This window comes from Cuculus canorus, chromosome 1 (assembly GCF_017976375.1).
Source record: "Cuculus canorus isolate bCucCan1 chromosome 1, bCucCan1.pri, whole genome shotgun sequence".
NCBI classification, from domain to species: Eukaryota; Metazoa; Chordata; class Aves; order Cuculiformes; family Cuculidae; genus Cuculus; species Cuculus canorus.
The window spans coordinates 11,651,961-11,665,762 of record NC_071401.1 but is presented as its reverse complement, the minus strand read 5'-3'; the positions used below and the strand labels follow the sequence as shown (position 1 = coordinate 11,665,762).

The following is a 13,802-nucleotide window of genomic DNA, read 5'->3' as shown; positions in this document are numbered from 1 at the left end:
CAAGGAGCGGCTGAGAGAGCTGGGGTTGTTTAGCCTGGAGAAGAGGAGGCTGAGGGGAGACCTTATTACTCTCTACAACTACCTAAAAGGAGGTTGTGGAGAGGAGGGAGCTGGCCTCTTCTCCCAAGTGACAGGGGACGGGACTAGAGGGAATGGCCTGAAGCTCCGCCAGGGGAGGTTCAGGTTGGATATCAGAAAAAAATTCTTCACAGTAAGAGTCATTGGGTACTGGAACAGGCTGCCCAGGGAGGTGGTCGAGTCGCCTTCCCTGGAGGTGTTTAAGGAACGGGTGGATGAAGTGCTGAGGGACATGGTTTAGGGAGTGTTAGGAATGGTTGGACTCGATGATCCAGTGGGTCCTTTCCAACCTTGTGATTCTGTGATTCTGTGATCTCAATCAATACAGCCACAGCCCATCTGGCATCCAGGAGAATGCTTTTGCTCCATCTACTACTTCACCACACCATGTTATACTTCCTGTACCAAATATTCATTTTATAGCAGGGCTGGAAATTCTCTCCTTTCCATTCATACATCCAAATTGATCAGCTGTGCAGATTTCCTGAGGTAGTTCACTTCACATCTGTGACCCATGTTAAGAAATCAATTACAGATGCTGTGACCTTTGCTGCTGTGCAGCCAAGTTCCCACAGATGGTCATTGCCCTACTTGCACCTGCCTTGCAAACAACGCAGCTGCAGGCAACACGGTTGGACCTCAACATGAGGTATACTAGAGAAGGTATAAAAAAACCTAAGTACCAAGCAAACAGTGTCACAGAGGTAAAAATAAATTATGACAGAAATAAACGATGATAAATTATATATTATTCTCAAGAATAAATCTTTTCCACTGGTTTTGTCCTGCCTCCCCAGTCTCATAGTCACTGTATCTACACTCCAGAGAGGTTTTCTTCAGGGAGGTGAACTGCTTTTTTTTTCCCATCCCAGGAAAGCCAAAGGCCCCATACACTAGCAAAATCCAGTGAAAGAGCAATGTGTGGCTAATCCAGTAGCTGCACCAGCACCAAGGGCTTCTCAGGCAAAACCAATCATTCATAGGTTTTGGTGGGTCATCGCCCATTTTCTCCCCTCAGGCCAGACACAGGGCAAAGTGTTGTGGGTCTGCAGGGAAAAGAATTGTGGTTCTCCTCTCCATCTCACATTTACATCTGTGGGCAAGTGCAGCATTTCATCTAGTAAACTATAAATATGTTCTACAGTAGTCACACATTGTATTTTCAGTCTCCATCATGACTAAATACACTTTTATGATGCGCTGGAAATGACACATAAGAGGCCAGCACTGAGTGACGACTGGATGCTTGGCACTGGCATCAACTGGTGCCCCTGGGATTCACAGGAAGAAGCAGTCTGAGCAAGCAATTCCCTTTCATAGACTCATAGAATCGTTAGGGTTGGAAGGGACCTTAAAGATCATCTAGTTCCAAGCCCCCTGCCATGGGCAGGGACATCCCACTAGATCAGGCTGCCCAAGGCCCCATCCAACCTGGCCTTGAACACCTCCAGGGATGGGGCAGCCACAGCTTCCCTGGGAAACCTGTGCCAGTGTTTCACCACCCTCAGCGTGAAGAAATTCTTCCTTATGTCTACTCTAAATCTGCCCCTCTCCGGTTTATACCTATTGGCCCTTGTCCTATCACTACAAGCCTTTGTGAACCGTCCCTCCCCAGCTTTCTTGTACCCTTTTCTGGTACTGGAAGGTCACTATAAGATCTCCTCGGAGCCTTCTCTTCTCCAGGCTGAACAAGCCCAACTCTCTCAGCCTGTCCTCATAGGGAAGGTGCTCCAGCCCTCTGATCATCTTTGCAGCCTCCTCTGGACCCATTCCAACAGCTCCATATCCTCCTTACGTTGAGGATTCCAGAACTTGACACAATACTGCAGATGAGGTCTCAGAAGAGAGGAATAGAGGGAATCCCTCCTTCCCTCCCAGTCCCATTTTCATGGAGGAATGCCAGATGGAGTTTATATGTCGTCAATCAAAACCAAAGTAGAAACAACTGATTTACAGACAATGTAGTGATTTCTCATAATGATTAACCTTAGAAGGCTTAGAGGCTTAGAAAACGGCACCTGCAAGGGAAAGCTGGAAGAGCTTCGTTTTCTGCAGAAGAGAGTGGGGAGAAGTAAGAAAAGTCTTCTCACAAGAAAAAAAAGTGAAAGACAGCTCTCTACAAAGGATATGAAAAAGAAGTCATCAAATTTTGCAAAAGCGATGATGTATCTTAAAAGCTTAGAAGAGGCTTTACTTGAAAAGCTGCAAAGCCCTAGACTGAGGCTACTTTTTCTCTTCACAGCTCTGATGTTATAAAGTGCGACAATACCAGTAGTGGTGGTGTGGACCACAGGTGTAGGGACAAGATCCTCAAGGAGGGGAAGAAGTGAAAGAGAGAGGGAACGAAAGCTGAGAGTGAAAAACCTCATCTGTTATCAAGTACAAGAAATGCTTCAAGGATTTGTTTTCTTCCGAGTGATATTCAGAAGAACACAAGCTGCCAAATATAGTCTGGCATCATCTTTGTTCCCTTTCAAAGTTTCTGCTTAATTCTAGATGGAAAAAAAATAATGAATAAAACAGTAGGAGCATTGTTAGAAACAGAGAATTAACATTAATGAATTCATAGAACTCCCAACTTAATTTTCATAGGTATTATCTTCTGATATTTTTCAAGGAAATAGAAAAATAAGAAAACAGTATTCCCAATACAAAACAATTAGCTTTTGAATAGAAAAAACCCACAGCACTCTAAAACATGAAAGCTGCAGAGGCAACTACTCAGGGTTTTGGAGATGCTTGAATTAACTTTACCTATGTGAACTTTGATTTAATTCCCTTATTCGTATGCCATACAATCATGCGCATTGTCTAAATGAAATTCATTCTTCCACAAAACCTGTGCTCATGCTATGTGGATCTCCTGCAACAAGCAGCTGTTCAGTGTCTTGTGTAGTCTTTGTTATCCACTAGACCCTGCTCTGCCATGTACGCAGTCCACTTGAGAAGCACGTGTGTGAAAGCTCCAGAGGAAACCTCTAAACCAGATTTAAAAGAATAACCTACACTGGTAACCAAAGACATGACTGATAGTAGTCAAACTGGTGAACTCCAGAGAACACACTATCCCAGGACCTGACAGCGGTGCTCTGGTATAACTGTGAGCAGAAGATCTGATGAGTGATGACAGGAGGGTGGCCACAAGGTCACAGCACAATATCTGTACGATTGCTGTCCCTTCACCCCCTCAGGAGGACAGTCTGAATCTATAAAGAGGCTGAACAGGAGGGAAAAAACTAGGAAGCTTTGCCTGCGATTTATAGAAGAAAAAGCAAGATTTTGAGGGAAAACAGAACAATCATAATTGATGACACTTTAAGAGTGTAAAAGACCCATCCAAAATCTATTTTTTTGTTGTTAACAAAAAGGAATCTGAAAGACGTAATGAGGAATCAGCATCCATTGAGCTCTGTGTCACACAGGAGTGACCGTGGTCAGGACACCAGGACACGATGGGGGATGATGTGATTGAGAGCAGCCCTGCAGAGAAGGACTTGGGGGTGGTGGTCAATGAGAAGCTCGACATGTGTGCTCGCAGCCCAGAAGGCTAAATGTATCCTGGGCTGCATCAAAAGAAGCATGGCCAGCAGGGCGAGGGAAGTGATTCTGCCCCTCTATTCCTCTCTTGTGAGACCTCATTTGGAGTATTGTATCCAGTTCTGGAATCCTCAATATAAGAAGGACATGGAGTTGTTGGAATAGGTCCAGAGGAGGGCTACAAAGATGATCAGAGGGCTGGAGCACCTTCCCTACAAGGGCAGGCTGAGAGAGTTGGGCTTGTTCAGCCTGGAGAAGGCTCTGAGGAGATCTTATAGCGACTTTCAAGTGCCTGAAGGGAGCCTACAGGAAAGCTGGAGAGGGACTATTCATAAAGGCTTGTGGGGATAGGACCAGGGGGAATGGATATAAACTGAAGAGAGGTAGATTTAGACTGGACATTAGGAAGAATTTCTTCACTGTAAGAGTGGTGAGGAACTGGCACAGGTTGCCCAGGGAAGTTGTGGCTGCCCCATCCCTGGAGGTGTTCAAGGCCAGGTTGGATGGGGTCTTGGGCAACCTGATCTAGTGGGATGTCCCTGCCCATGGCAGGGGGGTTGGAACTGGATGATCTTTAAGGTCCCTTCCAACCCAAACTATTCTATGATTCTATGATTCTATGACTCTATGATTCTATGACACACACAGAAGTCTTGGTCCTTTTGAGGACGTCAATATGAGGGAAGGAGTGGGGAGAGTTGACTTGCTTAGAAAGGCAGATGAAACAATACTACCTCCCCTTTCCATAACACCTCACATTTAGCTGTGATTCATTAGAATCCCAGAGGCAAAGAAAAGCCTCTCGACAGCATGCTCTGAGCAGTCCCTTCTCACATTCCTGTTCTGGCAGATCTGGTTTTCTAAGGCCAGCTACTAAACCACCTGTTAAAGCACTGTTATAAGACCAAAATCCAAAAGGTAGCAAACGGTCCAGCTGCAGCAGGCAAAAACACACAGAAGGGAAAATGAAAGAAGTTAATCTTCACCCTGTACACGTATTTCATCATCACTCAGACCATCACTTCACACTCACTGAGGTGTCATCTGAGTGCAGTTTACACACGAGTGGCTCTATTCGCAGTGTAAAAGACACCCCCAGGTCTGCAGCAGAACTAGGGCAGAATCATAAAGTAGCAATGAAGCCGTGATGCCAAATTTAAGTTGCCCAGGACATAATGTTTTTGGAATAATTTGCATCACTTTGTGTGCTCGGAGCACAATCTCCACTGATTTCAGCAGCACCAGTGAATGCAAAATGATTCTCCAGAGTCCTAGATCAGGTATGAAGAAAATGAAAAATAGCTAATTAAGTAATGGTCATCAGAAGTTGCCCTATACCACATTAAGTACATTGTAGCACAGTGTATTAGGCACCGCTTGCAAGGAAACCATTACTCATGTTTTACCCACATCCTGCTCCTGCACACTTCTGTCCTATTCTCTCTAAAACTTGAACCTCTGCCGGCCACTGGCCACTAGTTCATCCCTCGAGCAGGCTGTTAGGGCTCCCTGTTCAATCTGCTTCTTTTTACCAGGTCCATCCCTCCTGTTCTCCGTAGTTAAATCAAACAGCTTCAGCACTTCTTACACCCTCTCTGTGCCCAGATCCAGGATTAGACAAAGTCTGAAGGAGAAAGGGTTTCCACTCACTGCAGGGGTGTAAGATCCAGGGCTGTAACTGCAGGAACCCTGCTCAGATCCATCTGGAGTATTTGACCAGGCACTGGAAGATTTTGTTTACTAGACTAAACAGCTAGGTTCTACTTGTGCAGCTGTTGGAAGGATGATAACTGCACACAGATATGGTGAATCTCAAGATGTTACCTTAATCTTCAGAAAGAACATCTTACTGAGTTTAGACCATGAACGCCCCTGGTCCCAGACAAAGCTAAATACAAGGATCCAGCTGCACAATCCATCATAACATATGTATGTGCTTGGAGACAACTGCACTACATTCACTGAATGGGAAAAACAGACCTCTGATGTAAAACACGGTTCAGTTCAACCCGTTTTGTTTTGGCAAAGCTGTATTAACGCATTGGGTAGGCAGAGCATCGATTGACGCTCACCCCTGCTGTCAGTCTGCCCATCAGTTCGCATCGACCATTAACCTGCAACCTTTCTCACACCAAAAGCTCCCTCAGATGGAGCTCCCAGTACATCTAGCCAGGACAGTAGGACCACACCAGGCATAGTGATTTCCCAGGAGTCCTCAGAATGATGGAACGACAACTGATGCAAGAGCTGTCATAGCAGCATGTCCTTCTCTGGCAGGGAAATGGAGACTTTTTGCCCTCAAAGTCTTAGGCCCTTTGGTCTCATCAGTCTTGTGTGGTGCAGGGAGCAGGAGGGGAACACAGAGTGTGAACTCCTGCCTGTGTTTGATGACGATGAGTGTCACAAATCAAAGACAATATTCAGACAAAACTCTGAAAACAGTCTGAAAGCAATGATTCATGGGGATGGCTTTAAATGCAACAAAATTGTGAAATCACCATCTTGCAGAGAAATGTTCCACTTTTACTACTTGCTACCAGAGATATCATCTGTTCTCTCAAAGCAATTTACAAACTAATTTCAGAGAGCTAACATCTTACTTGGGATGAAATGTCCCAAACGTCTCATCTTGGAATTACCCAGGTCCTTCAAAGCCAAATTTAAAAGTCAAGCTGTGGGATCCTTTAGCTGTCAATTGACAATAATGCAAAGATGCTCTGATCAAAAGGTCCTAGTCCAAACTCAGAGCAGTGTTTAATTATCCATTGTCCAATTGTGGATGGTATGTCCAACGCTCGGGGGGTTTAGTTCTCTATTTGAAGAAAAGCTTTCTGAATATTCATGACTTTATCTTAGGAAAGAAAAATTCTCTATGATTTAGCACTGGGAGCATATGCTGAGATAACAGGTTGGTGTTCACTGTCTACTTATGCCAAGAATGGGCATCCATTTTTCTTCAATTCTACCTTAGAAAAAGGGCCTGTGTTGTAAGGTAGTTCTATTTACCAATGCCCATTTTACCTTTTGTCCCTCTGAGGTTATTTCCACAAAAAAATGGATTTGTGAAATGTATCTGTTCATTCGTTCTGAACAGGTCATGACCTGTCAGGCCCCCGTTCAGAAGGGATGTCTTCTTACTCCATTGCACTGAATCTAAGCCAGTAACCTTTGCAAATGGTCTACATCTTGACCATCTCCATGTTGGTACTAAAAGATTTAGAAAAGGGAGAGGGGAATCTGATGCCATCAGATTGTTTTCCTAGTGTTTGCATACCAGCAAAACATACACACAGCACAAGTGGTAAAAAATGCGTAGTCATGCAGTCAACAGCAACATACGTGCAGAGAATCCCATTCTGCGAACTGATACAAAGTCAACTTGATAAAGACAGTTCCTTCCTGGGAAGAGTTTGCTTTCTCCCCTTCAGGGACTCCACACCATTATCATCAGCCTGTATCAAACATAGAGCTCTTTAATGCTGCCTCCTGCACAACCTTCTGTTTGGTTTTATCTCATGTGGTTGAACAGTCGCTAAGCAGGCCAGAGCTCCACATCTTCCCGTCATTTTAGCTGTAGCCAAATCTATGTGCAGTCCTAGATTTCCAAGGGCCATCGTTTAGCTCACAGCTACTATTGGCTCAACTGCAGAGATGTCTGTCTTTCCTGAATGGATGTTGGAGGCTGATGGAAGGACATGGGAGACCTGCAACCTCTTGAAGTTGTCATTTTCTGGCCAGGCCAGTTGGTAGGATGGGACTGTGGAGGGCAGCCTATGTTCTACAGGTCTGGGAGGTTTTTTGCACACGCTGATCAAAGCCTTCAGTTCCGATCGGAAGCTGTCATTGAGCCAACAGTAGATGAAGGGGTTGTAGCAGGTGCTGCTCATTGCGAACCAGTGAAAAGCGAAGTAGAGCGCATTGTTGGTGTGGATGATCTGGCTGGACAGGAGGACAACATAGCAATTTAAGGGAAACCAGCAGACTGCAAAGAGGATGACAACAAGCATCAGCATCTTTATGGTCTTCTTATTCTTTCTGCGAAGGGCGAAGTACTGTTCAGTGGTGACGTCCCCAATGACATTGCGCAGCCAGAGTTTCTTGGCCACTGTCACGTAGGCAGCAGAAATGATCAGAAGGGGCAGGACATAGAGCAAAATGAAGGTTGTTAAATCGAGGTACTTCCAAAAGAGATCAGCAGGCTCAGGGAAATCTGGCAGACACAGGCATCGGGTAACCTCCTCACTGGAAGCAGAGATATCAAACAGGGTGTGAGAGTGCAAATGGCCAGGCACAGCAGAAGTAAAACATCGGAAACAAAGAGGAAGGTGGGAGAAGACTCCAGAAGACTGGAGGCAGACCCTTCCTTTATGCTCATTTGTCACAGTTAAGTGGAATTCTACCATCCAAGGATTTGAGCCATGGAACAGCCTGCGAGCAATGTGTTGATAATTTCTCATGGGCATTCATGACCTTATGATAATTTTATGAATTTCATCAATTACACAATTTCCAGCTGCATAGAAGCAGTTTTTTATTCTCTGCCCTTTGGAAAAGAGAAGTAGAGCATCTGCACATATTAAGGACATTTCCCTCATTAAAGCACTTTCTAAATATTAAAGCTCATGACAGTATTTTATGAAACAGGCAGCTGAGGCAGATTCTTTCACCTTCTCAGGGTTAAAGAGTAGATTAAAATCTGCTAGATTTTATTTTTTTCTCCATTTCTGCTCTGCCCAAACAGGTCAGATTGCTACACTGTGTAAAACACCAGTGTATAGAGACAGAGGGTCCAGGCCACATCCTCTAACTTCCTAGTCTAATTCATGTGATTAGTGTGACAGAATAAAGATAAAATAATTAAAAATAGAAACAAGGACAGGATATCAGCCATTACAAAAGGAATGTGAGGAAAATTATAGACCAGATCCTTATTTAGCTGACCTCAACATAAGCTCAGGGCTTTCAGTAGAAGATGCCAAAGTATGACCACTGAGAGTTTGGCCTCCAGGGAAACTGTAGAGGAAAGCAAAGCACGTCCTTACCTATATTCAAAAACAAAGAGTTTTTGGTAGATAGCATGTGGTAGGGAAAAACAAGTTGCCATGATCCAAATTACTGAGATGTAGATAACACCTTTTGCAGTAGATATGCGAGGTTTCAGCGGGTGCATTATAACCTGTGCAAAATAAACCAGTACTCAGGGTTATGCTAATTCAGGAAATAATGATATCATCTTTTATATAATCTTCCAGCCTTAAATCTGTTACGTAAGGTGGAAATTCAGCATGCAAGCAGTACTGTCTTCACCCAACTCCCATTAACTGTAAGCTGTACATTAAAAGCCTGAGTTTTTCCTCCATAGAAATGGGTAAAGTTGCATCCAAGTTCTCTCCTCTCATTTCAGTAGTTGTATCTATGTGACGAGAACACGCTACCAGCTGGTCTAGCAGCCATGTTCAGTTCCAGGTTCAATTTACTCAATAGCAAACAAAAAATTAAAAGGAGAAAAAGAGTCTCAGACTCTTCTGTATCAGGAACCCAAAGAGCCACAGTTTTGTGATTTAGCCAGAGCTCCTTGGGGATGCTCCTGACAGCTAGTCTATTTTCTGGAAACCTGGAAGCTTTCCAGCAGACAATACCAACTGTACTGGTCTGTTTTGCGTGGTTGTTGGATGACTCCAAACTGACAATGTCTGACTGTCCCCAGTTTTGAGTCCATTATGAAACAGCTCTGCTTGTGACAAACACTGTTAAGGTACAATCAACTTTCCTGTATTCAGGGTAACGAGGTGAAACAAGCCAGAGCAAAAGGAGACAAAGCTGCAGAAGCTAACCAGGATGGCCATATTGTTCTTCCATGGGCCAGACAATCCACCCCAGGGCAGGGTTGCCCACATGAATTCCTATCAGGATCTTGGACTTTCTCCTCATTTGAGAGCTACTGCAGAAAAGCTCCTATTCCCCAGCTGGAACCAACTGCAAGGTGATGGACATCTCCAGTCTCCCACCTTGTTGCAGGCTTGAAACTGTTCTTTCCATCTGACAGCAAGAACTGCTCTCCTGCCCTGTCAGCTCCTCGTGCATCTTACATTAATCTGGGAGCTGAGAAGGAAAGGACACAGGATCATCCTTTCTCATTTTAATTATGCACTTCCAAGCTTTCTGGTTGTTTGCTCCAAAGAGTTCTCACCTGGTGCCTGTCCACAGCAATGGCTGTGAGGGTCAAGGCAGAGACGTGGAGCGAGCAGTACTGTGCAAACCTACTGACGTGGCACATCCCCTTCCCAAATATCCAGGTACTGTTCACAAAATGAGCCTAAAACCAGAATATCATTAGTTTTGTGCACCCACACACCTCCACATGCTCATAGATATCTGAGACACTTCCGGCACGTAATTCCTTGTGCTATGTTAAATATATTTTTAAAATAGCAGGTTCTTTGTACAATTGTATAATTTTCTGGTTGCTGAACCCTCAAGTGCTGCTGCTCAATGGCTCAGCAATACCCTCCAAGACAACAAAGCAGAGCAGTAACAAAGGTGTTCTGTTTTATTCACAGTGTGTCCTTCTGCATTATAACAATCGAGAAAGTACATTCATTTTTCCCTTTTAAGCTTTCTTTACAAGATAGGTCTGACCTTTACATCTGGTCTCTCCTCAGAGCAAACTACAGATTTTCAACACAGCTTGTAAAATGATGGTGAGCATTAACCTTTTAATCAAGAGATTTGTAGCAGTACCTTGGAAATCCTTCAGAGAAGGGGAAAAAAAAAAGAAAATATCAGATACTACAAAGCGCTAAGTAATCACTGTGAGGTTATTGTTCAAGTGCTATCAGTGCCGCTATCAACAAATGGATAATTTCAGATTTTCAACTAGATAACAGGAATTAGAGAAGAAAAAGACGTGGATTTTTCCAAAGATAACTCAAATCACTGTAATGCAGACTGGGCAGTGCAGAACATCCACACACTGCCTACAGCAGCAAAAAGAAAAGGCCATTGAAGTAACTGTGATGCCCTAATGGCAGGTTTGCCCCAGTCTTACCAGTGTAAAAGGCGTGTTGAGGAGCGTGATCATGATATCGGCTATAGCCAGGTTCACAATGAACAAGCTGGTGGCGGAGTGTATGCGCTTGGTCTTGATGACAACGTGACAGACCAGGACGTTGCCAAAGAGGGAGAAGACAATGATGAAGGAGTATGCCATGATGAGCAGGGCTTTCACCATGATGCTCTGTGACTCTGCTCCGTACCGGCTCCTGCCCACAAAGTTCTGCCAGTCAGCCAGGCTGTCATTATCCCAGGAAAAGAAAAGCGAAGTGTTCGGGATTACAAAAGGCTCCTCCAGACTCCCATTGAGGGGCAACTTTTCTGGGGTCACAAAGGCATCAACCAAGTCGAGGAGGGATAGCCAGACAAAAAAGGACAACATCTCTGAAATGCCGCTCTGCTCCTCCACTTTGGAAACAGCTCATTTGCAGGACTGCAGAGATGCCGCTGTGTGCCCGGAAAGCTGGGTTCCCCTTGCTCAGCCCAGGAGCACTCGGAGGTTGCAAACAGGGCACGCAAGCAGGAGCGGGTGGATGCTCCTGCCTCCCGCAGCGCAATTCTCTCCTGCTCGGCTTGCCGCTACTTTTACTTCTTCAGCCAGCTTTATAGCCGGATGCAAGCTCCAAAGCGGGATGCTCTGCAGCCATTGGGCTGCATCACATTATTTCTGCTCTGACGTGCTGCTTTTCCACGCAGTCACGCTCCCCTGGGCGCTGCTCCAAGGTAAGCACATCTGGAAGAAAGGCAAATCTGTCTCTTCGGTCGTCAGCATCCTTTTCTCTACCAGCAGCCCAGCTCTTGTGAATTCTGTGCTGTTTATAAACCAGCAGCGTCTATGGCAGCTCTGCTGTATTTCATGACACAGTTCAAATTTAAGCTCTGTTTTAAAGGTCTGGCAGGCAAGTTTCAGCCTATTTCACTGCATGACACTTACTACCTAGCAAAGAATACAGGAATTACAGACAAACTGTGAGTTACAAGCTGGTTTACTGTACTTAGTATTTTTCCAAAGACCTTTTTTCCCTCAGAAATAGATAAATACTTAAGCTTTGCCTTGGGAAGGATTTCCTCTTGGCAAAGGGCATAGAAAGTTTGATGTGAAACTGCACTTTCTAGGGTCTGTAGAAGTACAGAAGTAGTTACAAAGAGGTATATGGGACAGAGGACAGGAAGGGATGTCTCAGCCCAGTGAGTCCAGTATTCAAAGCATGCATACTGGACCCTAGCACTGATGAAAAGGCAGCATGTGTTTCCCATGCCTTCTCACCCAAAACAGAGCAGTAAGATTATGATCAATAGCAGGACACCAAGAGCCACAAATCCTACATACAGAGAAAAATGTACCCTCCACAACGGCATGTGTAAGGTGCTGCCCCTCTGCTGAGGACGACGCTGCTCGGGTGGTGTCAGCTAACCCCAGCCAGAGCAGGCTTTGTCCATAAAAGGCTTTATTTAACCATCAAATAAAAGATAATTATCTGAAAAATTTATATTATAAGCTGGTCACGGACTGGCATAAAGAACACTTCCAGAAGATGCTTGTGACTCTCTCTGTGAAACACTAAAGCTGCTTTCTCCTCATACTGCTCAGGAGTTGAATGCAGCACGACACAGCCAGCTCCTCTGCAAACTGCTGCCAGCATCTTTTTCTGCCACAAAATTGTACCATTTGAGTTTTTTTAGCAATTACCTGTCTCAGAGGAAGCTTTTCAGAGAATCTGCTGGAACTGCTAAGGTGGCAGTCACCTGTGGCCATTCAGAGAGAAGAAATAAATGTGTCCAGTTCAGAAGTGCTCAGCAAGTGAGGATAGAATCATAGAATAGTTTGGGTTGGAAGGGACCTTAAACCCAGTTCCAACCCCCTGCCATGGGCAGGGGCATCCCACTGGATCAGGCTGCCCAAGGCCCCATCCAACCTGGCCTTGAACACCTCCAGGGATTGGGCAGCCACAACCTCCCTGGGCCACCTACAGCCTCCCTGGGCAACCTAACCTGGATGCCCCTGATCTGATGCTGCCAGGAAAACAGTCTCACAACGTAGCATAAAGGCCCCGAGAAATGGCAGTAACTGGGAGAGGGCAGCATTCTGGTGTGGGTCTGGGATGAGAACAGTGGTTGGCAGCACACGTTCCCCGTCTTGCTGGGCTGCCCCAGCAGGTCTCAAGTCCCCCTCCTTTTCAGTGTTTGAAAACAACAGGGTTTGCCAAGGCAAAAGGGTATTCTGTCTTCTGACACTCAAACTCCAGCTCTCGTTTTTCCACATCTATCAGGTCTTATTCCTCTGTTCTATAATCATATTCCAGCAAAAAATATTAGCTTTGTCTGTTTACTCCCCTTGATCTAGCTCTTCATTTCTAGCAGGATACCCTTGCATTCATAGCTTGAGCCACTGTTACCCTTGACGACCAGGTGCTTCAGGAGAGCAGGAGGCCTTCTCCTTACCTCCTCAGCCAGAATGCTGGAGGAAGGATGGGAATCTCCTCCAACGCAGCCCACCTACCCTCATCCAAGCTGCATTTGGCATCTTGTGATCCAAAGGAGATGGTCCCACCATGCACTGGGCAGGCTCCCCTGCAACACCCACAAAGGGTTATGGAAAAGTCTAGAGGAAGCTCCTTGGCTCATGTTGCTTCTTGCATCACCTGTGAGCCCTTCTGGTTTAGTTTGCAATTAAACCTACCCCAATATGAACTGTCAAAACAGTTCATCTGCCTGTGGTTGTTGCTAGAAAACATGCTGTAGTAACTTGTCAGCTTGCTACCTGCTCCCACTGACCTCATCTTTGCTCTACCACCCTATATGGTCATATTGCTTCACCATGTCATACAGTACGGAATAGCTCTGCGATGAGTTGAGGTGTCCTGGCTGTGTCCCCTCTTGCCCACCCCCAGCCTACTGGCCTTTGTGGTAGTGCTGGGTAGACAGCCTTGATGCTGCAGAGCATTGCTCTGCAATGGGGACAGGTAACTCCACCCCAGCCTGACCCACTGCATGTGGAAGCAATGTAAGGCAGTCAAGTGTTTTAGAAACGTCACTCCCTCAGAGCCAAGGCAGTCCATACAGATGATGTTCACAATTTACTTAACAGAAATAGTTTATTTAAAAAAATATCGAAATCTTCACCTTGAAGGGTA

At 45.2% G+C, this 13,802-nt stretch overlaps 1 protein-coding gene across 1 annotated transcript; it reads right to left on the bottom strand.

The window, feature by feature from the left end:
• Nucleotides 1–4,228: 4,228 nt before the first annotated feature.
• Nucleotides 4,229–13,589, bottom strand: GPR83 (G protein-coupled receptor 83). The gene is made up of 4 exons (XM_009566378.2): nt 10,664–13,589; nt 9,806–9,931; nt 8,658–8,791; nt 4,229–7,857 (listed from the first exon to the last, which is right to left on the bottom strand). Exons 1-4 carry the CDS (start codon nt 11,048–11,050, stop codon nt 7,233–7,235), a joined length of 1,272 nt encoding a protein of 423 aa, XP_009564673.2. The 5' UTR covers nt 11,051–13,589; the 3' UTR covers nt 4,229–7,232.
• Nucleotides 13,590–13,802: the final 213 nt, after the last annotated feature.